We start from the raw sequence: 27,314 nt of genomic DNA, 5'->3' as shown, positions 1-27,314 counted from the left end.
TCTTGCCCTCGACATAGACATGTATAACTAACAGGCAGGGATTTACTCGAGATCTAAAGCGACCAAAATATATCTAAGGATAGGAGAGGGTGCATTTGTATATAAGCACCTGCATCGCGCGTGCTAATCTCTGGACTCACGTCGCGTGCACTGTCTCAGTGGATTTAAATTTACACTTCACAAACGTGACGGATAAATAAAGTCGCGATATATATAATATATCGATCACGATCAAAATTAGACGCTACAATTTTTCCCGTTAAAAATTTTAACGCGATAGCACAGAAACATGATCGTGCATCATAACATTTTTTTAACGCACACGTGCAAGGCCAAACAATTCTTTTTGATCAGAACTAAGTGCTGTAAGGTTTCCCAAGGGAAGCACGATCCTTGCCTCTTTTTATTATATTGAATTTTTTAATACCGCGGGGTGGAAGGGACGAAGAGGTGGGAATTGCTTAGGAGACCGAGGATGGGTCGAGCAAGAGGAGAGCTATAAAGAGAAAGAGATATACGAGAGAAGGGAAGGGTTCTGGGCCGATAACCGTGAGGAAGGGCACGGGCAAGAGAAATGATACGGCAAAAGGATAAGATGGGAATAGAAAGAAAAGGCGAAGATATACGAGGGAATGCGCTCTCTTATTAACGGCCTGCGGCGATAGGTACCCCGACTCACGAATGTGTCAAACACGCATTGTCCTCCCCTCCTCAGTGCGTTATTTACTTTGCAATTTGTACGGCGATTGATCCGCGAGCGACGGATGTTACTCTTAATGAACGATAACCAATCGAGCTATAGATTCAACTCTCGTCCGAAAGTTTCGAGGGTGATCGTAATTTGACGTAACGACCTGGATATCAAGGAATTAAATAATCTTAACAACGAATCTTAAATAATAAGAGAAAACAAGACCGCCATGATACACAATCAACTAAGAATACAAGCCGTTTTCGGTCTAAGCTTAGATCTTAGGCAGCTCAATATTAATTTCCGTGTATATGTATTATTATATATAATACATATACATATATATTCCAGCTTATTACTGCGCGCCGATCACAGTCTGACTTGAAACACAACTATCGTTGGAACATTAAAAACCCTTCTTTCCCCGGAATTAAATCGACGCGATTTTAATTATCTAAAAACTGTAAAGAATTTATTGCGAAAAATATTACCTCAGCCAGGATCCGAACCTGGAACTTCCCTCATTCCGTGAAGAGTGTCGTACCAATTCGACCACTGAGACATGTGGTAATATTTATCGCAATAACCGGTTAATAATAGTTTGAAACGTCTTTCTCATTGTCAGTCTCTCTTAATATTTGACATACGTCTCTCTTAATATTTGACATACGTCTCTCTTAATATTTGACATAGAATATTTTGATAATTGTATAAACGCGATTAAAATTCAACATATGAAAAGAGTAAATTAAATTCACTTGAGTTTAAATGGAGTTGAGTTGAATGAAATTAAGGGACTTTGCAAACATCAAGTGAACTTTAGCTTGTCACGCACACATACACAGCGTTTCCATACATATTGCAATATACACTCACGATACGTAATAAGATGCAATGTTTATATTATTCCTTGTTATAACGCAAATCTTATAAAGTAGTTATTTAAAACTAGATAAAAATCTACGTGCATCATATTGCCCGATAAAATGTTTTATTAAAAAGATTAACTATTACACACACACACACACACACACACACACACACACACACACACACACACATTAACTATAAAATAGTTAATATAAGGAAATAAAATTATACAATTTGTTTATATTTCTATTATAAATTGTGTGACTTTTATACTCGCTGTTCATACAATTTTATACAGTGTATGCTGAGATAAAGCACTGTAAAAAGAAAGTAAAATTATACGAATAATAAGAATAAAATCACGCGAAATATGCACCGTTATGAATCGTATGATTTGTACGCTTGTTGTTGAATATAATTTAATTTTTTTAACAGTACATGCTGCAATAAAGCCTCTTGAAGCCTAGAAATAATCTGCGTTATTTTTTTTTTCGCGAAACGGGGCTCGCTTTCAGACCTGATAAAGACCTGCGGCGCGCGCCGTTAAACCCGTATCGCTCTTTTGCACCGTCGTCGAAGCGGCGTACGTCCGCGAATCCGTGTGCACGTTTATCGTCCGCAGCTCGTAATCGTGCGGTACGTAATAATTCCGTGTTGATATCCTGAGAAATTCCACCGAGGTATAAATAGTGGGCCGCGGAGCAGGCTCTCGGTGAAAGGAGTAAGGGCATATCACGCTCTGGCGAGCTTATTCTTTTCCCGTTTCGCGATCGCCGATCGTTACACGTCGGCGAGTTATATAGGGTGTTATAAAACCATTGGACATTTCATCTATACGCTATAAAAAAAAAAGTATGTAAAATTACGAGAGAACGACACGTGTAAAAATCGTACAATTTGTAACGCAAGCATATTACATTTCCGTTATATATCGTATGATTTTTATATACTTGTGTACGTAATTTTACATCTTTTTTTACGGCACATATTCCTTGCCCGACACGAAGTCGATATTTCTTTCGGGAAAACACGTAACATACGAGTAAGTGACGCAACAACAATATTCGAAATTGATTTTTCGTATCTCCAGTAGATCTCTCGTATTTCAATAGAGTCTCAATTTAAGACTCACAGGTGCGAAAACACGTGCGTTGCAAATTGAAAAGCTGACGTAAGTAATGACCTCCCTCTCTTTCCTCACGACTTTCTCTTAGAATTTTTCTGCGAATTGTTACGCCGGCCCTGAACGCGAGCTGATAAGCGCACGAGGAAGTAAAATTTATAGCGAAAAGAAAATGCAGTTAACGTACGGACTGCGTAAAAAAAATGAGTAAGACGAAAGATATTTTGATAATTGACGTTCGTGATATCTCGCCAAAGAGAGAGAAGCGAGATGAGATAAGGATATTTCGGTGTATTATTACATCCGTGTATCATCAGTTATATATAATTATGCAATTATCCAGTTAGATGCAATATTGGATGCCACACCTTTATCATGTTACTGTTTAATGATCGGTTGACCAACTTGGCATTGATTTTATCTTTGCGAAAGTGTGAGAGATTATCGCTTTTCGCAATTTATTTTTAACTGCACTGTATATCTTCGTGACACAATGAGCCTTAAATTCACAAATTCTGTGAAAAGTCTGATTGAAATTAATTAAAGAATATAATCTTGTTATTTATTCGCAAACTTAGTACACATGAAAGGGTTCTTATTTTGAACCATTAGTTACTGTTGGACCGTTGACACTTGAACACCTCTATTGTGTAAGGTGTTTCAAGCTTCCCATGTCTGCTTTCACGTACTGATTATCGCAACAATTTGATGTAAGGTCCTCTTCTCATAACTGAACATGAGTTTATGAAACTCGGCGAAAATTTCAAGTCGCTGACATTCTTGGAAATTTCTCTTTGTTTAAACTTATTTTATTTTGCAATGTAAAAAACAGACTTGTATCTTCCTCTCGTACTCTACGACGTTTAGTATTCTCCTTTAAAAAAAATTTATCGGAAAATAAGATCCGTTTTTACCAGAGTTATATATAAAATTCGATTGGATCTGAGCGACCCAGCTTGTTGATATCCACGCATACAAAAAAATATGTCTGTAGTTCTAGGATTAAAAATATTTTTGAAGGTTTAAATGTGGATTTTGGTAAATTTTACGCCTAATTTGCAGTAATTATTTATGGAACTTATTATCCAAATTTCAAAATCCTAGATCCGTAGTTCCCCGAAGAAACTTAATCTTTTCCGAAGAAATCGAAGAAAATTAAGTTTTAATCTCAGCTTCCTTCAGGTTTCTTTTCCCTTATATTTCTTTTATATTCCTCTAATAACCAGAAATATATTCTCCAGCCATTCTTGCGAAAGAGTTCACATTTTGAAACGACTTACAGTAAGATAGGGAAAGATTTTTTAAGTATTTAAATCATAGGACTCTTATTATATTCTGTATTAATTTTTATTATTAAGGCCGATTCAGTGTTTTTACCTGTTTCCCTCTCCCTGGGTTTCCAAGATTTTTAGATGTCTTGCAAAATTTTTTATCTGATTTTTTTCTTTAACTGACTCAAATAACCGTTCCTGACTCTACATGTTTTCGCCAGACGACGTCACGCAGGTCTTTTTTTTATTACGTCACGCTCGTCTCGCCGTGATCTCTTTTCTTACGCGTATGTGTTTTTCTTATCTGGTTTTCCGCGCTCTATCTCATCTCTGGGAACGTTACGCCGCAACACTCGCACGCTCAACATGCGCAAGATGAAACGGGAATAAGAGCACATGTGGCTTCCACAAAGTTCGGCATGGTTCGTCGCTCGTAAACTTGATCATGTATAATATTTTATTATATATTATAATCTGATTGTATTCTAATGTATCTCGTAGTCCTATTATAATATTTTTATCACATCATAATCTAGTTATAGCATCTCATCATATCTTTAATTTAATTGCATTTTATTTTATACATGTGATAGTTTGATTATATTTTACTATATATCGTAGGTCAATTATATATTTTATTATATTTTCATATTCCTTGTATCGCTATCATATAAAGCTTCATTATGTATGTACGAAAAGTATTATAAAATGGTTTTTTCTTTTTTCAAGGCAGATTACTTAAGATATCGAATTGGTATATCTCTAACAATTAATAGATTCGAGAATACAAATGCTTTCCGTTCCATACTAAACGTGACGTTGGGAATTTTCCGAAATAGGTGCGAGGTAACGGGACATCCTACAACCGTTTTCTCGGAAGATACCCGAACGAACTCTCAGCGAGTAAATTATTGCAGCTTGGCCAAGCCAAGCAAGTTTATCGACTGCAATATCACGGCTTCGTCCTGCGCCGTGTTTGCCGCATCGGATATCTCATTGCAGCCTCGATGAAACCGTAGATCTCTCTCTCTCCCCTCTCTCTGTCGAGTACAAATCCTTATTCACAATACCGTGGTACGTGATTTTCTCGTTATCGATCCGCTCCTTTCACCTTACCCCCGTTGTTTTCTTTTCTCCCTTTGCACCTTCGTGCGACACGATAATGGATTTTTCCTCTCCCGGCGCAGAGAACGAGAATTAGAGTCGCGAGTTTCTGAGCCGCGTATTAGTTTTAAGCGGAAATATATGTGTCAAGTACATGTAACAGCGGCGCGATGCGATCAATACCCTTTCTGTACAGGGTAAATTCCTGTATTTAAAATCGCGCCAGCGAGCGATATGCCAATGGCAAAACACGCCGGCGGTCCTCGGCCCGGCGACAATTGATTATTTTCGCGATACGAGAACGAGGAAGAGGCGCCTCGCGCATCGTCGACGCTTCGAGATAGTTCTGACGTCATTTTGCGGGGAAATTACGTGCGATAAACGAGTTTTTTCGCAGTTATACGAAAAAAAGATTTATCCGCTGTTCGATCTTTCGATTAATTCGTAGTCTTACGGACGTGGTGAGATATCTTCTATATTTTACAATTGATCTGCATTTCGAGGATTCTTTTTGATACACTGTTTTCAAATCATTTAAATATAGTACTTTCACATAAATGCGTTTATTTGCCAAGGCAGATATTTTTTTTTCGAAATCCTCTTCGCGGTAAAGAATAATGAAGTGAAATCCGAACATTGCGCAACTAAAGCGAGTTACGTATTTGCTACGATAATAAAACCATTATGACATATTGCTGATAATGCCGATAAGGATATCAGGAAGAGGAGGGCCTCGTGAAATATTACAACACAGTGTTGTGTCTTTGGATTTTCAATATTGTACTATAACGTAACCTAAGGCGAACCGAAAGAGATTATATATTGCACATAAATATAACATATAATTTTTGCCTTTTTTATAATAAATGTGACACGTTACTTAGAATATCGCTTAAGCTTAATTAATACAGTATTGTACTATTTAAGATATTATTTCACAATACTAGCTACGAAAAAGACCGTTAATTAATTAAATTCTGTGGTTCATGTGACATGTGACGATGTGCTAAAAAAAAAAGGTGAAACATTTTTCAGTTGATTTTTTGTAATTTGATTCATCTTAGGCGAACGTGTGAGAAAGGAACTATTCGATACTTAGGCATTCTATTTGACGAATAAGCATTTTAAGAAGTGTAAAGAGAGTTTTATGACATCGGCGGTTACGATTGCAACGCGTAAATAATCGACGATATCTTGAACGCGCTAGAATAATGAAATTATCTTACAAAGAAATAAAACTGTCATCGTATGCAAATGTACAATGCAAATTCAGGCGACGCTGAGTAAATAAGAGTAAATAATATGTAAAAAAAGAGCGCAAAATTGGATAGAAAAAAAATAAACCTTAACTTTGGTAATATCGTAAATATTTGTACTATTATCCACGCGTTGCTCAGATCTTGCCGGAATTAAACAGACTACTACGTTTTCAATAACAGTCCGGCTTTAACTCTATATATTATAGAACGCATCTCGGACGCGTCGATGTCATACTTTGGGACACGTCCGTCTGAGATTCAACTGTTTTTTTCGCTTCGGCATCGTAGCGTTTTCACGCTAAGATACCTGCGTCGAGCCCAATGTTTCTCAAGTCTTAACACTTTCTCTTCTCTCTCCCGTCTCATAGAAAAGTCAGATCTTACGTAACTTTACTGCGGAATGTATACACTATACACCATACCATAGATTAAAAAATACAGCTTGCCGACAGTTGCACAGTTTCAGCGAAAGCTAATAAGAAGTGGGATAATGCGCGTTTAAAGAACTATAATCTCCCTCTTTTTCTCTCTCTCGCGGAACGTACGTTTGATTGGTCATTAGCTCTCGTTAATGCGCCCACCTTTCTCCCCTCCCTCCATCCTATCTCGTCTGCCTTCCTACTTGCAACACGCAACTCGTCACAATCTCTCATCTACTAGTAAAACGCGCATATAAATACAACATCATCGTTTCCAATACATACGAATACTTAACCCCCTCCCCTCTGTCCCTATTAGATAGATATACATGTATTGAGAAAAACGGAACTCGTGGTTGCACATCACATTACTAAGAGCACTTAAACCACGCAACACTTAACTGCGTTATAAAAATACGCAATATTATTAAAATAAAATAATTATTCATAGTTCTTAATTCGATTAACTGCGTTTACTTGACGAAAGTTTGTTATAGCCTTGCACGTTATCACAGAGTACGATAGTTGCCTTCTTTGCACTGCCTGTAGAACTTCCACGAAAAAGCGGCGATTGCCATCAGACATGTAGTAAGGACAATGCCACCTGTAACAGGAAGATATACACTATTTCGATATTTGACAGTAAATATTTGTTACCTTAATAAATGAAACACAGCAAAAAGTTCATGATGAAAGAAAATTATCTAAAAGAATTTTTGTAGAATACTTGTAATGTACGCTATTTCAATTATTTTAATACAATTTATCTACGGATTTTTTACTTTATCGCTTATTGATGTTAATCAATCTATAGAAACGACCTAGCAGAATAACATTACGTACCAAAGAAGCTTAGACCATCAAACTGGCGATCCTTATGTGCTGGTGGTATAGCTGTTGTCTTCGATGCATCCGTGGTACCGGGTACAGCTGTAGAAGAGGGTAGAGTTGTAGGAGTATGGCTAGTGGTTTTCGGTGGCGTCGGTGTAGTTGTGGATGTAGTTGCAGGTATAGTAGTGTTACTAGTGGTAGTCTTGGTACTAGGTACAGCCGTAGTAGAAGGTGTAGTAGGTGGTGGAGTGGGAGGTTTAGTAGGTGTAGCAGAAGATGTAGGAATCGGTTCCTGAGTGGTAAGTGTATTGTTTGATGGCTCAGCAGTTGTCGCATCAGTGATGGTCTTTGATGATCCCGCTGCAAGATTTGGCGGAACGATAGATTTAGATGGTTGTGTTGTTCCTGCAGGCTTTGTCTCTGTACCTGAATGCATGAAGAACCCATATATTATTTCTTTTAACACAGATAAAGATTTTATACATTTCAAACGTAAGTAAACTCATTTTTCCTGGCTCCCAATAAAGTAAAAAAAAAGTATATTCAAAACTCCATTTACATTTCTATTTATAATGAGTTAAAATATTTCTTTACACATCATACATAAGTAAAATAAATATTAAGTAAAATAAATAATTTATTTAAAATGTTTCTTAAATTAATAAAATTCTCGTATTTAAAAGTACAAAGCAAAGATAAAATTCACATCAAATTTCATTCTGCAATGATATTAAGATTTCTTCGGACGTTATCTTTTGCGATTTCAAACGTTAAATAATTTCTACTGAATTTTCCTACGCTTTCGGATAATCTCGGGCGTCGAGTTATATCTTTCCGTTTCTCGTGGACGCGCGTTTTAAAATATAAAAATGCGTATCAAGACGGGAGCAAAATGTACTTATATCTTTTCGCGGTGAACTTCCAACCGCTGCAGTATCGCGGTTTAAGTACATATATGTCATATAATCGTTCGCCGGCTGTTTTTGCGTTTTGCATCCATTGTAGAATAGGCTTTATCTAGCTGTGAAGTCGACTGTCGACTTGCGTCTTGTGGTCGGTTGGCGAGCTCGATCGTGTTCGGGCGTGTTTTGTTCGGAAGAAAAAGTTTTTTCAAAATATTGCGACTGTTACTGTCTGCATTGTTTAACTATCAGTACCTTGTATCGGCGCCTTTCGAGGCCTACAACCTTCGTAATTACGCCGCTTGCGGCTTATACGACTAGCGGATCGCCCTGGCCGCTTTTAGAGCAGCACTGCTTGAAGGCCATTACATAGGAAGAAGAAGAAGAAGATCGTTCGCCGGCGACCGCGCGGATGTGTGCTGCTGACGAAGCATTAAAGTCGTCGCGCGTATGATCGTTATCGTTCATCGTAGCCAAGATTCGGCCGGCGGTGGTCGGCGAAAGATCAATAGCAATCTGCTCGAGACCACCACCACCGCCGCCGTCGTCTAACGAAGGTCGAAACGCGCGTAAGAGACATACTACACGTTGTACACCGGGCCGCTGTGCGATGGATCGATGTTTTTCTTCTCAGTCTCATCTTCCTGGATTTCCCGCGCGCGAAACGCCGATCCTTACGTCTCGCGCGTGAGAACGGAATACGCGAGTTCATGAATAAATTTCGCGAACGTCGCTCTCGGAGAGAAACTCTAGTCTCGGGGCCCGGGAGCCGCTATCGGGTAATTCGACGCGGGTAGGCGTCACACGGAACGCGGAACTCAGCTGCCTTCGGACCGCTATCGTGCATTTATCACCGTTATTACGTACGCATGACCGGGCGGCACTTCGGCGTCGCGCCACGCGCCAAAATATCGAGATCTATAGCTTAACTCACCGTTTTCGGCCAGCACCAGCGCGGTGCCGATCGTGACGCTCAGCAACGCGCAGATCGCGTAAGCCGGCTTCATTTTGGCTCTCGAAAGTTTTGGGGTATCGGGAGCTCCTCCGGGGTTCCTCGTGCTCCTTGAAACGTTGCGCACAGACGATGATGGAGAACCGACGACGCACGACGCAAACTACCGCCGAACTGATCGAGTGCCTCTGTGGTGAACTCGCAGCGACCTGCAGCCTGCCCGCAGCGACCAGCAACGACCGCGTGCAGTGTGAAGATGGCGACGGTAACGGCGCAGTTGCCAGATTGTACCGACTGAATAATCCCTAGAACATGGTGGACCGTGGACCACGATTGCAAGTTCGTTCGTTTTACGTGCACTTTCTGCATTTGAATTTTTCGCTATTTTCTCTCCTACGCTCGAATATACGTCCATCTCGTTTCAGAGGATCGATTGTGATTTTGAGACGAGGTGAAAATTACAAAAGTGAGGAAATTCATTAATCTACGATTTCATTTATCAAAATCTAATAAACTTATTCACTTTTGTAATTTTCCATCAATCCGATCAATCGATCCTCAGATGCAGAAAACACTAGAAGTGCAAGAATAAGGCGCACCATATAATTCCGTTCGTTTAGTTGCATTTGCATTCCCTAGAACTGAAAATTTGAGTGGGGGAGGGAGAAGCTTGCGCAAATCGAGAACGGGCCTATTGCGTAACTTGAGTACAGTATCCTGGACAAATTAAGGGATGAAAAGGGGATCGAAAAGCATGCCATATTTACGCGAAATGTTTCGTGCAATTTTTTCCACTTTAGCCTTTTTATGTTAAAAAAGCAGCTTAAAAATATTTTATGGAAAATGTATTTTTATATATTCTGTTCATATATTTTATACGTTAGCAGCAACCTTGCCAACGTCTTATCTCTGTTCTTCATACTCATTGTATTTAACTTTTCTGTTGTGAATTTTGTACGTACGCCATAAAAATATCATTATTACATTATTTACATGATTTCAAATAAAAATACATTTATTTGACCTAAATTATAGCGACGTCAGTCTGCTTTTCGCGATCTATCCGAAAGACATATTTCTCAAATTTGATAAAAGCTAGAATTCCGTTCTGTTTGAAAGATATTTTTCAAGTTTAAAAAAAAAACCGTGAAATAAGTGATCCTCCTTACGTATAAAATCAAAAGTAACGATCGTATTCCGAATGACCGTTCCAGAACGAGTTTCCCGCAACCCTATCCAGTATGTCGCCGATCTGCTCGACTACCCCCGACCCCCGCTCTCTTGTCGGCGGTTACAGGAGAGTGGTGCCCCCTAGAACCTCCGGGGAGCGGGGGAAACCGGGGACGGGGACGGCAACGGTCGGGAATGCCGATGATGCGCGCTCAGGCGCTCACGGGTTCAGTGCTGGTGCTCGATGCGAGGCGAGTGCGCGCGACGGTGCAGCACGAGTGCTCGCGCTCGTACGGGACTGTTTTCGTTGATCGTCGAAGAGCGTTCTGGCCACCGTCGTGCACAATCGTGATACGATCCGGGGGTTGATTTTGTGGCGCGGTGAAAGAACGGGATTCGCGCGCTTCAATATCTCGCAGAATCGAATACCCGATATAAGGATTGAAAGAAAAGGAGTATCTTTATTTGTGAGCCGCGAAAGAGAAAAAGAGAGTATCTTTATTTGTGAGGGCCGCGCGGGACGACGGCCGATCTACACGGGGGAGGTGACGAGGGCTCGCGGAAGCGCGGGTGAACGGTGCGGCGTTCCGGGGTGGCAGCAGCGGGGTGGCTCGCGGTGGTGGCCAGCCCGCGGATAAAGGGCGAGGGAAATGGGCCGCTCCGCGTTTGATACGTGATACGAGGTGCGTGAGCGTGCGCGCGCGCGCGCTCTCTTTCCCTCTTCCGTGGAGCAGCCCCGCGCGTGTGTATGTGGCGTGCGTGCGTGTGTCGTCGTCGTCGGCCTCCTCGTCCTCCCCGTTGTCGTCGTCGTCGCCGTCGTGCCGAGCCGCGAGTCTGTGTGCCGACCGTATACGCGTGTGCGTTGCGTGAATGAAAAAGGAAGAAGGGGGAGGGCCGCTCGTTACCCCAAGATTGCCGAAGCGAGCGTCGTTGTGGTGACCGTCGTCGCCGTTGCCGTCGTCGTCGCCGTCGCCGCCGTTGCCCCGACGCGCGACTCGACGTTGACGTCGAGAGCAAAAGGGGTAGGCTGCTCTTCGTAAAAATGCGGCGCGATATGACGACGGTGAGGGGTGGTGTCGTCGCGACAACGACGACAACGGCGGCGGCGACGATGTCGTTGACAGCGTCATTGTGGACAACATCATCGAGAGGATCCTCGACCGCATTGTCACCGATGTCGACGTCGACAGTGACAACGGTGAACGCGACCACCCCGTTCCGTCGCCCGTTCGCGGTGACGCTATTGCTGTTGTTGCTGATGTCGATGCACCCTGGCCCGGCCACGGCCGCCTGCCGGTGGACCAGCGAGGCTGGCAACGACACCCGTTCAGCAGACTGCGCCCTTCGCGTGCTGGATCCTACGGCAATCGTCACTCTGGCGCCGTCCCTCGATGGCGCTCTCAAGCTACGGATCCGCTGCAGCGATGTACATCACTTCGAGAGCAGCTTCAACGCGCAAAGTTGGCAGCGGCTGGCTGGCTTGCACGAGTTGCACGTGCACGGTTGCAAGGTGCTGCGTATCCCGGAGGATGCGTTTCAACCACTGCCGGATCTCAAGCGGCTCGTCGTACAGACGTTCAATGCCGCTTGGGGTGCCGCTAGGTATCTGGAATTCGCGCCGAGCTCGCTCCGGGGCCTACGCGAGCTTCACACTCTGGAGATCGTCGAGAGCAATGTGCTAGCGCTGCCGCCCAAGCTGCTCTGCGAGCTGGACAACCTGCAGACCCTCAATCTCACCGGCAATCGTATCCGGGACGTCGACGACATCGGCCTAACGGTGCGCGCCGACGTCAACGACGGATCCTGTCGCGCGGATATCCGAATCCTGGATCTGTCGCGCAACGAATTACGGCAATTATTCGATGACGGACCGCTGGTGGGCTTACGGCAGCTGCAAGAGTTACACCTGCAGCGCAATGCGATTACCGAGATCGGCAAGAATGCTCTACACGGACTCACTGTACTGCGTACGTTTAACGCCAGCCATAACGCCTTGGACTCGTTACCCGAGGATTTGTTCAAAACCACGCGTGACTTGCGGGAGATACACCTGGCGCACAATGGCCTACGAGATCTGCCGCGGGGCGTGTTCACCCAGCTGGAGCAGCTGCTGGTGCTAAATCTCGCCAACAACCGCCTTGGCAGCGATCACGTTGACGAGACCACTTTTCTCGGTCTGATCCGCTTGATCGTGCTCGACCTCTCATATAACCAGCTGACACATATCGACGCGCGTATGTTCAAGGACCTGTTCTTCCTGCAGATCCTCGATCTACGCAACAATTCGATTGATCGTATCGAGAGCAATGCCTTCCTGCCGCTCTACAATCTCCATACGCTCGAACTTTCCGACAACAAGCTCCACACTATCGGAGCGCAGCTCTTTAACGGTCTGTTTGTGTTGAATCGTCTGACCATGTCCGGGAACTCGATTTCAAGCATCGACACGATGGCGTTTCGCAACTGTTCCGATCTCAAGGAACTTGATCTCAGCGGCAATGAGCTCACCGCCGTGCCGGACGCGTTACGTGACCTCGCCTTCCTCAAGACCCTCGACCTAGGCGAAAACCACATCAGCGAGTTCCACAACGGTTCCTTCCGTAATCTTCATCAGCTCACTGGTCTACGTCTAATCGGCAACGACGTCGGCAATCTGACACACGGTATGCTCTGGGACCTGCCAAATTTGCAGATACTCAATCTGGCCCGGAATAAAGTGCAACACGTGGAAAGGCACGCGTTCGATCGTAATATCAAGTTGGAGGCCATTCGCTTGGATGGCAATTTTTTGTCGGACATCAATGGTGTATTTACCAGCATCACCAGTCTCCTGCTGCTGAATTTATCGGAAAATCACATAGAATGGTTTGATTATGCCTTCATACCTGTTAATCTCAAATGGCTTGACATCCACGGCAACTTTATCGAAAGTCTCGGTAACTATTACAAAATTCGCGATTCTAAGGTGAAGACTTTGGACGCCAGTCACAATCGCATCACCGAGCTCTCGCCGTTATCCGTGCCGGATAGCGTGGAGCTATTATTTATCAACAATAACTATATCACCACCGTGCGATCGAATACGTTCGCTGACAAAGTAAATCTCACCCGGGTTGACATGTACGCGAACATGATCGAGACGATGGAGTTGACGTCGCTGCTGCTGACCAAGGTGCCGGAAAACAAACCGCTGCCGGAGTTCTACATCGGCGGCAACCCCTTCAATTGCAACTGCTCGATGGACTGGCTGCCGGCCATCAATAACCAAACCTCAACGAGGGAATATCCACGCGTCATGGATCTTGACAATGCCATGTGCCGTACCTCCGGGCCGCGGGGAGTCGCCATCGTTCCTGCCTCGACCGCACGCTCGGAGCAATTCCTCTGCCGTTACGAGGCGCATTGTTTTGCTCTCTGCCATTGCTGCGACTTCGACGCCTGCGATTGCGAGATGACCTGTCCGGCCGGCTGCAAGTGTTACAATGACCGTACGTGGAACACTAACGCAGTCGATTGCTCGGGTCTCGGGGTCGAAGAAATCCCGCGTAGGATACCCATGGACGCGACCGAGGTCTATCTTGACGGCAACGTGTTGCGAGAGTTGCAGAACCACGTGTTTATCGGTCGCAAAAATATGCGTGTGCTATATGTGAACGCCAGTGGCATCGAGTCCATCCAGAATCGCACCTTCAACGGCCTCAACAACTTGCAGATCCTGCATCTCGAGGACAATCGGATACGTGAACTCAAAGGTTTCGAGTTTGAGCGATTGTCGCACCTGCGCGAGCTTTATTTGCAGAACAACATGATCGGCTTCATCGGTAATTTGACGTTCCTACCGCTACGATCGCTCGAGATCCTCAGATTGCACGGCAATCGGTTGGTAACCTTCCCAGTGTGGCAAGTCACCTTGAACGCTCGATTGGTTGAACTATCGCTCGGTGGCAACCCGTGGTCGTGTCGCTGTAAGTTCTTGCAGGAATTATCTTCGTGGGTGTCAGACAATGCGCACAAGGTTATTGACGCTGGCGACGTATGGTGTTACTATGGCGGTGACGCCAGGCCATCTTACCGGCGTCGTTTAAATGTCAACGAGACTGCCTGCTCGGACTATTTTGCTCAAGGCGGTGTCATCGAGAGTATCATGGTGTCGGACTATTTGCCGTTGGTAGCTGCTACTCTCTCGGCTATTATCGTTCTCTTGGTGATCATAGTACTCGCTTTCGTGTTCCGCGAACCGGTCGGTGCCTGGGCCTACTCCAAGTACGGATTGCGATTCTTGCGTACAAAATCGGGTAAGGCTGCGACGACGGCGAGCATGGGTCCCGCGGCCGCGATGACTGCGGGTTGCTGCGACGCCGATCGCGATCGTCTCTACGATTGTTACGTGTGTTATAGTCCGAATGACGAGGACTTTGTCTTGCACTCGTTGGCGGTCGAACTAGAACACGGTGCGGCCGGTCTAAGACTCTGCCTTCATCATCGGGACTTGCCTTGCGTGTTGCGCGCCTCCGCGCCCGCACCGGCCGTCCTCGAGGCGGTGGACGCGTCTCGACGCGTGCTGATTGTGCTTACCCGTGATTTCCTTCAAACCGAATGGTCGCGCTTCGAGTTCCGCGCAGCGCTGCACGAGGCATTACGCGGTCGTGCCTCCCAGCTGATCGTCATCCAAGCCGGCCACGTTGGCACCGAGGTCGAACGCGATCCCGAGCTGCGGCCTTATCTGAGAACGGCGGCGCTCATACTCACATGGGGCGAGAAGAGGTTCTGGGAACGATTGAGATACGCCATACCGTCGTCCACAACAACTGCAATCATTGCTGCTAGTACTACCACCACTACCACCGCTGTCGGTGACATATCTATCGAGAGCAAATCCTCGCCGTTGGTCTACAAACGCAATATCAACACCTACACGCTGGACGGCGGTGTCGGCGGTGTCGGCGGTCTCGAGAAAACCGGGATGTCGACGCTGCGTGGCGGCCAACGCGCCGCGCTCTTTAAGGACGCCTCCACGGCGCTAATGCTGCAACACGCTCCGCCCGCCTACTCGTGCGGCGGTGCCCCGCTTCCCCCCATGATGCCGCAGCAACAGCAACAACAGCAGCCGCAGCCGCCGCCGCCATCGTCGTCGCCAGCGCAGCCCAGGTTAACCGTCAATCACGCTTACCGGGACGCGGTGCCGGCCAATAATCTCGTCACGACCACTGTCGCCACCACCAACACCGCCAACTGTGGCGTTGGCGAGGACCACAGGAGACCGCTGTCCGAGCACATCTACTCGTCCATCGACTCGGACTACTCCACCCTCGAGAGGACCGCCTGGAGACAGCAGCAACCGCCACCCCCGCCGCCCCCACCCACCTCCGGACAGGCCTACCTGGTTTAGCTCCCTGCGACTGACCCCGATATCCCCGCGTACCCATGGGATCGTGGTGCCGTCGACCCAACTGCGATAACGACGAGCGGCGGTAGTAGCTCGTTCCCAAAAGGTTGTGCTTGGTCTCGTGCTCGTCCACGTGACGCACGGTCGGTGACTTCGATAGACTGTGATTTTTCGAAGACGTTGCGCGCGTGCAGAGCCACGGACCCCCGCGAGATTCGTGTACATAGTTCAGAGACGTCGTCGCAAAGAACGAGGGACGTATTCGCATATCATAATTATCTTTGGAGACTTTGGGGATGTCTGTTGCGATAATGATAGCACGGGTTTCCTTTTTTGCTCAACAAAAATTTCGATTTTTTCTGTCGCTAAAATGTGATCGATGTTTCCTTCTTGTTTTTCTTTTTTTCTTTTTTTTGTTATTTCTGTCTTTGTTATTTCCATCCGTCTTCCTTCGCTGTGTGTGCTTGATGTAATAAGTCTTTCGGCCTACCCCCTTGTCATCTACCCTCTTATCGGGGTGCGCACCCTCGGTATAATTGCGAATTTCTGAATAGTCTCTTGCGAAAATATATTTTGTTCGGGTATACAGAATGTCCTAGATCCCGTTAATATACAGAACTGATTTGTCTTTAACAAAAATTTGTAATAATTTTTTAAATTACATTTTCGCGATTTCTAAGCGCGAAATAAAAGTATTTAATTATCCATTTGGTGTTTGACTTCAAGAACGAACCCTTTACGTTATTTTATCCTTGATTCAAGGAGATTTCTTTCGGGCGAGCTTTATTTAGGATCGAATATCAAAAATAGCTTGTAATCTCTCTAAATACTCTGGACTCGAAATTCAATCGAAGAATCAACCATTATTAAAACCAAAGGGACCCGAGACTCTCTGTACACCTCTGTGAATTCTGTTTACCTCATTCGATGACTTTTCAGCGAGCGCACTCAAAGATCTCAAAGTTCGCGCGATCGCGCGCGAATCGTCAGACTGTCCCTTTCGCGGCGGCGATTTCACCCTCGTGTAAATACTTCCTACTTACGACGAATCCGTGTAAATAACGCTCTTTACTACGCAGTATGCGTTCGTGTACGTATGTACATTGTACATATATATACATGTAACAGACACACGTCGCATTTCGACGTCCTCACCGCGTAATAGGATCATGATGCTAGCTTCGACTCTGAAATTCTCGACTAGGTAGATGATTTTTTGTAATTTTATATGTCCGCGGGAGAGAAAGAACAAGAAAGAGAAAATGTGAATGTATGAGAGAGAGAGAGAGAGAAGGAAGGGGAGAGATGATTGTACGATATGTAAATATGTATATTGAGTATACACTCTTTATCGCCGCGCCTCATGTAAGATACAATTCGCTGCGTGAAAGAGAAGGTAAGAATCGAAGAGTGAGAGAAACAAAAGCGTGAGGCATGCGCTCGCGCGATCCGGCGAAGAGCAAGCCGCGCGAGCGTCTGCGCATGTGACGTGAGACTTAACTGTATACTTTTGATTTTATTTAAATCATGTGAATAAATTTATAAAATATGTTACTACTCATCTTCGCAATATACGCCTTGATATCTTGATTCTGGCAGTGACTATCGTCGAGCCCATTTCGGAGAGTTCATAATTCACTGCGGAATTCATTTAGAAGTGAAATTCTACAATTACTATTTGACACGTAACGTAGAAATTATACGCGATATCAGAATATTTATATACGTATATATTTCATGAAGAGAGTTCTAAAGACGAAGAATGCGCGCAAGACGTGTGGTAGATTGACAAATTTATAATCTACTATTTTTTTCAGACATTAATATTGTTTGCCACGGCACTAATCGAGAATTGCTCATTAGTGATGCGGCGACATTAAATTATGATGTACAGAACGGAAAGATGACACGCTTGAAAATGAGAAAATTGTGGCGTAACGGCCTAACTGCACATGCGCCGATACGTAGCCGTAATGTGAGATCAGGGCAACGTAACACTTTTTCCCCCCCTTCTGTTCACGATGTATTTACAATTCGACACATGAAATTAGATTCTTCCGTCCTGAATTATAGAATTACCGAAATGGGTTTTCCTCGAGGGCTGCATGCCGAAATTATATAAGTACAGTTCCATAAGCAGCGAGCTTACGCGAGAACACGAGGAGCACGTGTTCTCTCGAATACGGGGAAGGGGAATCTCTTTCTTTCCTTTGGTGGCGCAAGTTGGAGGAGTCGTTTTTTTTTCCCCCCCGCGAACCGAGTTGCGGCGAAATTCGGATCGATCGAGGGAAAGAGAGACAGAGACAGGGAACTTATTTCCATATGGTAATTTCGCGCTACGATTGGTTAAAATATTCGCGCAAATGCATTATCCGAGCGTGTGGGGGGAGGGGGGGTGGAGGGAGGGGGAGGGAGAGCGAGCGAGCAGGGTGTGTGCAACCGTGTTGTTTCCCACACAGCCCCGGCTTTCTCTCTTTCTCTCTGTTGTTACCTATATATCGCGGCGCGCGGCTGTGTGCCGGCTATATAGACCGCGAACGGAACATTGATCCTAGTCAGCGGCGCCGCGCACTCACTGCACACCATCTGCACACTTACATTATTAATGCGCCTACGACCGCCACCGCACCGCGGCCCGCACCCGCGCGAAGACGACGTATGTTTCTGTTGTTTGCGAAATCTTTCTGCGACCGAGTGTAAACACTCGGGAATAACGCGCGCGCGGCGCGGCGTTTAAGTGCCGTGCGGCGATTCGCGATTCCGCAGATTCCCGTTCGAATCTGGCTGAATTTTAAGCGGGACATCTTTTTCTACCGAGAGTTTTCTGCCCGCGGATCGCGAGACGGATTTATCGCGGGGTCGACGTTCTCCTGACGAAGCTCATCGCGATAGAGAGCTCGAAGACTCGGAATGATTAATATCGCGAATTAAGCTTCACGTATAAACAAGACGCGTCTCATTCTTTAACTAATTTTTCAAATGGAGTTTACTTCAATTATATTTTGACTTCACGTCTGCTTCACAGAAGCTTCTTTGACTACTGATGATTATCAATAAATTTGTCAATAAACACAGGGCTAACAGAATCTCTTAATTCGATATGTAATTATTAAAACGTTAAAAAATTAAAAGAATTTTTATCTCCAAGTCCTATCGAAGAGAAAAATTAATCGAGCGAATGATTCTAAATATAACGGTAATGTTTACAACTAACGAATCAATAGCATTCGCTCGAAAATGTCAATCATTTATTCCGTATTATGTATGTACAACATATCAGTCGTCGATTATTCTTTAAAGGAGGAGTAACGTTACCTTCGCGGCAGAAGATCCGTCGCTGAAAGAAAATACACTACCGACAAGGCATATGTGTTACTTCGTACGTAAATAGCATACTTTGTCCTCGCGCATAATTATCATTGAGGCTCCCGCATGGCGCAAATACAAATCGCTGTCGCGGTGTTGCGCCACGCAGGACGGCGCACGAAAGGCTGAAAAACGCGCGTATGATACTTTGAAGAAATATGGTTTCCTCTGCGCGGGTCTCTCTCCGTATTCTAGCGCAAGTGGCCGCGCTCGGAACCAGTTTGCCCGCCTTGCTATGGAATGTAAGGACGGCTGTAATTATTTGCAGCGCGTAGAGCCGCTGGCCGCCGCGATCGGATCTAGGCGTGTTGTAGGATCGCCGCTATGATCCCGCGATCTCCTTGCGGTATATCTCGGACGGCCCGCTGCCGTCCCGATTTCCATCCGCCGTCATCTCTCCGCGATAGGCCCCCATTGTATCCGACAACGCCCGCTCGTCTCTCCCCCCCCCCCTCCCTCGATCTCCCCTTTTCCGTTATCGGATCCGCGTCGTGGAACAGAAATCCACATAATTCGCGCATAGTTCGCAAGCACCTCGCGCCAACACTTTGCGACTAAGTTAAAATTATTTGCAGTCCGGAATTTATCTCTCAGAGACGCTTCCGGTGCTGTCTGTTGTCCTTTACTTAATTACTCGCATGGTGTATTCTGTACGTCAAAGCACAGAAAAGCGTACGTACAATATTCGTCAAGTTACCGGTAACGTTTTCATTCTCTTTGTGTTCGTGTGATGTATTTCAAGTTAAAAATGCAAATATTCGTTGAATTACAACGAGACTTTCGTTGCGTGTCATAAGACGTGTTTACAAACGATTCTCAAGAAAATAGGAATCTAAGAAAATTTTCTGATTCCCGATACATTTCTTGTCTCATTAAAATTGTACTCTCGCGAAAAAGATCGACGTTGTACTTACAAAATAGGAAATTTTCTCGAAAGGTCTCGAAAGACTTTCTTAAATTATTGATATTCACCTCACGATAATTGCGCGAACGATAACCGTAAGCGGTGTGGTTTCGACTTAACGCGGGAGAAGGAGAACTCGCGATAATACGCTTGAGCGTCCTCGAGATTCGCGAGAGCACCTTTCACCGGGCATTCGAGAAAGGGTGGGTGCCCACGCGTCGGCGTCAAGTTCGTTATTTGGGTCGTTCTTGCGAAACACTATTCAGAGCTCGCCGTACAGCGCTCGTCGGCCTTGACGAACGGCCGATTTCAGTGGCGTAATCGGCGACAAGTCCGGTCGGTTCGAGAAGACACCTGTTCTTCGACGAAGATGCTGAATCTGTTTAAATGAACTTAATCGTCCCTTAGGCTTCTTCTTCTTCTTCCCACTTGAAATCTGCGTTCGTATTTTGGGCGATTTCGAGCTTTAGTTTATATACCTTGTACACGGGTGAGGTAATTGAAAGAGAAATAGTAATTGAAAGACTTTTATTTATGATTACGCTTAATGCGTTTGCGCGGGTAACAAAAGGAGCCTCTTGACGTAAAGGAAATATCACGCGATAATGTCCCGTTTACGAGCTTCATAGTTAACAGTGGTTTACATTCGCGACAGTTATACGTATTACACAGGATGTCGTGGGTGGAAAGACAGTTAACGCCGCGAGTACACGAACGTAGAGTGGTAGGCAAAGCGCGCGTCGTGCAACAACCTGGTCGCTCACCTCTCCTATCACCCGTCCCGTCGAAGGAGGTAACGAGAACCACCCGTTTACCCTATTCGAACGGCTAATCGAAACGGCTAGTGTCTCTCGAACGTGTAAACCCTTCGGCTGTGTACACCGGGCGTTAAGGCCCGTGTCCCCGATAACGGCTCGAGATAGCCGAATTCATTTTCGATTCCCTCGCCGGCTACATCTCTGCATCGCCACCTCGATCGCTGCACCGGGCACGATCCACGAAAGATCTGGTTCTGATTCTCTCAAGGTGCGCCGCGCCGCGCCGGGTAAATCGTTTTTACGAGCGCGCCTCGTTCGAGAAGCCGGCCAAAGCAAAAGGGCGAAAAAAGAAAGGGCACGAAAAGGGGCAGGGTAAAAAACTTTGCGTACCTATCTATCTGCCTGCCTGCCTACCTACCTACCTACCTATCTACTCGATGAGGACGCACGCGCGCCCGCGTTAAAATCCTCGTCCGCGCTCCTAACACGCTCGAATAAGCAACGAGGGCCGGCGGCGCGGCGACGCCGGGCCTCCGCTCGCTCGCGAACTCGCTTGCGTGTAACGCGCCGCGGTCTCGCAAACGGGCATACGTGTATACGCGCCGTATATACGGCGGTACACACACGGACGGTCGTTTTCCCGTGGCGAGGCGAAGTCGAGCGAGATATCGTTGGCGGGTTTTGTGACTTGCGTGACGACTGCCATGTTTGCAGAGAGAGAACTTTAGCGCGCGACTCGTTGCCCCGCGTGCCCCGTTCTCGTGATATCTCCCTCCCTCTCTCTCTCTCTCTTTTCCTGGCCCCCGGTTGCCCCCGCGTGTTTCTGCCACCTGCGCCATCGCGCTAGCTAGCTCGCCCCGCACGCATGCAACGTAGTCGCCCTCCGGTGCCCCTCCACCCCCGACCCGCTCCTTCCGCCTCCGCACACCGTGCACACGTCAAGTTGCATCCCCTTTTACCCTCCCTCTCCCGCTCCGCGCACCCGCACTCGCGCCCGCTTAAACGTGTACCGGTGAACCCGGTAATTTCGCGAAAACTGCCACCACCGTCGTCACTGTCGCGGCCTCGTTTTTCCCTCTCTCCCTCTCCTCCTTCCTTGTCCATCTCTCTCGTTTTCCTATAATAAAAATTTGCCCCTCTTCGTCAATCTGACTGTCGATCTTTCCCCTTTCCGCTGTTTTCTCCCGTTCGCCCTTTTAACGATAACACGAGCTACTACGACACACCGTTACGGGACTACCCCGAGGCGGACAGAGCGTGCACACCACGTGTCTGCACGCGAGGCCTATCTTGCACGCTTCCCTCGGCGTCGGCGTCGGCGTCAGCGTCGGTAACAACGTCGGGGCGAAAGGTTTTAAGGGTGTCCGTCTCCGCAGAGAACCGCGAAGAGCGTGACCCCGACGCGGCGCTCGTCCTTTCGCTTTTCCAATTCTATTAAAAGATTATTGTCCACCCTTGTCCCTGATAAGACGTTGCGCACGCTCCTCGCTCTTATCGCGAGAACGCTCGTTCTCGCAAACCCTTCAACCTCCCTCTCTCCCCCCCGGTAAACACTCGATCGCCCGCACGCGCGGTACGGAACGCGTACCCCTCTCGTACGTCTTCGTTCGCCTAACTGCTCGCTCGTACGCGGCCATCGTCGATGGCCCTTTACAATTAATCAGTCGCGCGAATCGCCCGGATAAGAACCACGCTACACGGACGTACACAGACGCGGGGGGGTGGGGGGACCGTCGCAAGCATGGGCGTCGCGAGTCGGTCACGTTTTTCCCAGGAAAGGAAAAAAATTGGATGAAGAAATGTGTGAGTTAACGTAATAATTTGTCGCGATGTCAGTGGATTCTGCAAAGTGTGTTTTGCGCCACGGTACCATGCGTTTTTAATCCATTCTAGTCAAGCTTCCATCCGCTCGGTCGGCTCGAGCAGAAACTCTCTTCCCCGTTTCGACGTCGCAGCTTTGAGTCGCGTCTTCTACACTTCGAAATTATAAAAGCAAAGATCATGCAAGAACGATTTTGCACCTCCAACTTTCGCATTTCTTGGGTACTTATAAATATATCGTACATATTATGCGATACTTTTTTGGACATAACGTTATAACACTTCGTTTCGCCAAGAATCGTCGATATCGAATTTACAATGAGCTAAAAAACGAGGGATTTACTCAAATTCCAGTAGAAGATTACGCGCTTTTCGGGTACCTACTTATCAATATTGTATACATCAATATATATATAATATAATTTATTTATGTAAAACATATACATATATATTTTATTTATCTGCCGATATCTCTGGATATCACATATACATTCTACGCTAAACGCCAAGTAAGGAAATTTCCTTAAATTCCTTGACAAAGTTTCCTCAACATATGCACCCCTCCCCCTTCCTTCTTCCTACCGACCCCTGTCGGAGAAACCTTGTCGCGGCGCCCATGTCCGTATGTAGGTGGGCGAACGAGGCGGCGATCTAAACTGGAAGGTTCCGCGCTGCGTGACCTGTCACCGTGAGCGTTGCTAAATTTATATGCGGACGCTAACTTGTCGCATATTTACCCCCTCGTCGAGTTGTTGCCCCTCGCCCCTTCCGTCACAACCCTGCCAGCCTTCCCGAGCCTGTCTGTCCGACAGACCCTCGTGCCCTATGAACGTCTCGCCTTTTGCCTCGCTCTCGCAGCGCGAAATTTGCCCGATATACAAGGGATATACCCTGTCTGTTCATAAGCGAATACCGTGTATAAGTATACGCTCTATGTCGATATAAGCTATCGCGTTTTAATATTGTTTTAAAATCGTGCGGTCTTTTTCGGAAGAATTTGTGCCTACACAATAGTACCTAGTAGTCACGAAATGATCCAAGTTAAACGATGCACCTATGTTGACGTGCAATCACGAAGAACATGATCGGAGGGATCGTTTCTATTATTTGCTTCGCCCTTTTTTTTCTCTCGTTTAGCGAAGCCGCACGGAAAAGAAACTAACGAGGTCTCGTCTTTTCGTTATTTTCATCCCTTTAAGCTGAGGCCGAATGTCCGACAGTCCGACTGTGTAAGGCTCCCTCGCCCCACGGTGACACGGTCCAACAATGCGGGGATAGACAGCCCGCCGCCGGATTCAGATGCCGACTGTCACACGCCGACGATGACTTTTTTTTCCTTTTGCCAGCCGGTTTCTTTCGCGCTCAACTGCGCCGCGGAGTAGGCGCGCGCTCGTAACGCGGTCAGGTAAGCCGACCCAACGTGCATCGACCACCCGTACAGGGTGTCCCATAAGATTTTCACCGAGCCCCAGGAGCGTATTTGTCGGCAAACTCCGAGTAAAGTCGTTCCCTGTGGAAATACAAACGCGAGGAGCGATCTGTATAATTTATAGGATTCGTCCTTTCTTTCTTTAAAACGCATAGAACACGCACAAAGCTTGGCGATTTATTTCCTCGCCGCTTTGCGCAATATTTCGTTGTTCTACAAATAAATTGTTCGTGATTTCTTCTCGATACTTGGAACAGATCAATTTTTAACATAGATGATGTTTTATTCGAAGTCGTTCTCCAGCATTAAGTTTAAAAACATATTTTCGACAATGTATTACAGTACAAAACTTTAGCTTTTAAATCTATTGCGATCCTAGCAAACGAATGAAACTCATAACAAGTGATTTCATAGAATGTGAATATGTGAGTTCCGCTCAATTATGGACGAAAAGTAACGGATTCTAATTGACATTTTAATTACCATACTTTTATTATTATATCTTATTGCCCATATATTATCATATTTTACTATCGTTATTCTAAACTATACTCTAAATTGAACTAGGTTCTAAACTAAACTCTATTCTAAAATCAAAATTTAGGAAAAAGTATAATATTCGATTCTCGCATACCACAAATTCAAATATATGTGCAAGAGCACGTTTCTACGATTCAAGGTGCGAACCTTACGAAACACCCAGTACGTTGTACAAGCCTCCAGGAGCCGTTCGGCGAAGAGATCAAACAGCGAATCTATCGTCCCTTTGTAGCGGTGGGTTCTGTTCGACTCGGGACAATAAATATCCCCATCGACGGTAAGGGGAGACGGGGGAGAAAGACATCGTGTCGGATAACGAGATATTGTTACTTGTTAGAGGCCGTATTTGAAAATAGGTGGGGAAACGGGAGACCCCTAACACATTTCGGGGAATTATGTAAATGGGATCTTGTAAAACCTAACTCTCCACGGGTTTCTTCGCTCACCTCGCCTACCCTTCGCCCTTTCCGGCGGATAAAGTTCGGCGTTAACGTCGCGGAAGCTCGCGAAGTGGAGCGCGGATTCGTTCGGGGCGCGTCGACTTTCATTCGAACTTAGTTTTCGCGTGGAATCCCTCGAAATTATAATTCCACGGAGTGTTTGTCCCACGTGGAATTTTCCCCGTCTTCTCCTCCCTCTCTCTCTCGCGCGCGCGCGCGAGAGCGCGAGGTAGATTTGTCGTCGTGTCGTCCCCGCGACATCTTATTTTCACTTGAGCAATTTTTCATAACACCTTCAATTTTTCATCGCCGCGCCCGTCCGTTTTTAACCGCCCCGCGCTTTCGCGTGCCGCGCGATCAAAGGGAAAAATCTGAAACTTGGCGTACTCTTCGGAAGGGCGCCCTAAAGCACCGCCTTATCTGCATTATCGTTCTTCGTAGGTACTTTGAACGTTGGCGTAATATGACAGGGAACGTAACGCGACACTCGTGTGTCTCATCATTCTTATACGTTCCCGCGTCTAAATAAGATCGCTTACGCGCGCACACTTTCTTTTCGCCATTTCCGCGAAACGCGCGACAGCGCGTTTTGTACTGACGTATGCAAACGCGCATCGGAATTTCTCCGTCTTCGAGACCATTTCCGCGGCGATTCAGGTGTGGAAATTGAAAACGCGAATCGGAATTGAACACGCGACAATTTTATTTATAAAAATTTTTCTCGCGGAGCTGAAGAACATCGCGCTGCCGCTGGCACGGCAGCGAGTGTCAATAGTCACAGATGAATATTATTCAGATATATTTAATATTAGTACCTAACTTTAAATTAAATTAAGTTTAATTAATTAAATTTAAAATTATGTTTAATCGCGAATGGGCTTTGTTAATGTCCAGCAAATAATTTTTTGTCCGAGTTTTAAAGGACTTCGTAATGTTTCGGTCTTTGATTTGAACCCTTTAATTATTTTTGAAATTGTAATATCGAGTGCGATTGTGTGTAAATGGTGTTCTGCAAATTTGCACACATCATTAAATTTATAAGAAATTAAAAAAAAATTATTAAAACATGTTTGCGGCAGCTGTTTGCTCGAGGAAATACGTGCCGGATACCGTCGTGCTGTCGCTATGATATTCGCAAATTTGCGAAATGACACCGTGCCGTTTCAGCTGACGGCTTCGGTGATCGATATCGCGAGTCACGATAAAAACCGCTGTCGTGGAAGTGACCTAAGCGTCACTCCGCTATCGATGAAAATTTTCTGAGTCACTTCTGAGTTGGGCGTTCGACTCTGGGGGCCGGAGGGTGGTGAAGGGAGAGAGAGGAGCCTGCGACAAGGGACAAGCGAAGGGGCGCCCAAAGGGACGACGAAACAAGGCGGTTCGGGCATCGATGGGAGATACCCTTCGGAGGGGATACTTTCGCCTCTCGGTCGGGTTGATGTCGTGACAAAAAAAAAGAAAAAAAAGAAAAAATAAGAAAAGAAAGAAGAAGAAGAGACAGGCTCTCTGGATCCCGCTCCGATTTCCCGGCTACCATCCTTGTCTTCCTCGTTGTCGTCGTCGTCGTCGTCATCGTTCGATCCGACGATACGTATCTTCTCATGGGATGTATGTGTGTGTGTGTTCACACACTTGCGCGCGCACCATAATACCATCCGGAAACACACACACACACACAGCATATACACAGAAATGTATGCTGTATAGACAACGACGTAACTAGGAGAAAGATTTATCAAGTTTGTTGAATTTATACGATACTTGATAACCCACAGGATCGAATTTTTTCCCTCGACAAGATATTTATTTCGCTCGCACTCGTGACAGAAATGAAACATGCGCGTTCGTTAATTTACTACACCCTCGGTCCTTTATTAATAACGCTAATTTTCTTTGCTGAGGCTGCCGTAATTACAGCGCGCTCAGATTTCGGTGCGGTCGACATGGGGGAAATGATTTCGCGACAATAAAAATGCGAGGCTCGTCGGGGTAAGGCTCGCTCTACCGTTCACGCCGTGGAGAATTAATATATCGGTTTAATATATCGCGTTAACGATATAACTGCGACGTGCCTGCTC

General features: G+C 45.9%; 2 protein-coding genes across 2 annotated transcripts; one reads left to right on the top strand and one right to left on the bottom strand.

Annotated features, from left to right (window-relative positions):
- Nucleotides 1-5,815: 5,815 nt before the first annotated feature.
- LOC139778699 (uncharacterized) lies at nucleotides 5,816-9,703 on the bottom strand. The gene is made up of 3 exons (XM_071716763.1): nucleotides 9,405-9,703; nucleotides 7,581-7,994; nucleotides 5,816-7,341 (listed from the first exon to the last, which is right to left on the bottom strand). The coding sequence occupies exons 1-3, from the start codon at nucleotides 9,475-9,477 to the stop codon at nucleotides 7,247-7,249; spliced, it is 582 nt and encodes a 193-aa protein (XP_071572864.1). The 5' UTR covers nucleotides 9,478-9,703; the 3' UTR covers nucleotides 5,816-7,246.
- Nucleotides 9,704-10,622: 919 nt separating this feature from the next.
- On the top strand, nucleotides 10,623-23,268 carry Toll-7 (Toll-like receptor 7). Its single transcript, XM_071716503.1, has one exon. The coding sequence runs from the start codon at nucleotides 11,635-11,637 to the stop codon at nucleotides 15,979-15,981; it is 4,347 nt and encodes a 1,448-aa protein (XP_071572604.1). The 5' UTR covers nucleotides 10,623-11,634; the 3' UTR covers nucleotides 15,982-23,268.
- The last annotated feature ends 4,046 nt before the right edge of the window (nucleotides 23,269-27,314 follow it).

This window comes from Temnothorax nylanderi, unplaced genomic scaffold, assembly GCF_030848795.1.
Source record: "Temnothorax nylanderi isolate EJ_2023f unplaced genomic scaffold, tnyl_v1.0 TNYL_tig0006_pilon, whole genome shotgun sequence".
Lineage (NCBI taxonomy): Eukaryota > Metazoa > Arthropoda > Insecta > Hymenoptera > Formicidae > Temnothorax > Temnothorax nylanderi.
Note: the sequence above shows the minus strand (reverse complement) of the source record. Positions and strands in the feature narration are given on the sequence as shown.

Bases quoted from the DNA above. Each gene is read 5' to 3' on its own strand.
- Toll-7 (XM_071716503.1), top strand. From the start codon at position 11,635: ATGCGGCGCGATATGACGACGGTGAGGGGTGGTGTCGTCGCGACAACG.
- LOC139778699 (XM_071716763.1), bottom strand. From the start codon at position 9,477: ATGAAGCCGGCTTACGCGATCTGCGCGTTGCTGAGCGTCACGATCGGC. The intron at 7,995-9,404 runs GTGAGTTAAGCT...TCATGCATTCAG, and splicing joins GCTGGTGCTGGCCGAAAACG to GTACAGAGACAAAGCCTGCA. The intron at 7,342-7,580 runs GTACGTAATGTT...TTCCTGTTACAG, and splicing joins TGATGGTCTAAGCTTCTTTG to GTGGCATTGTCCTTACTACA.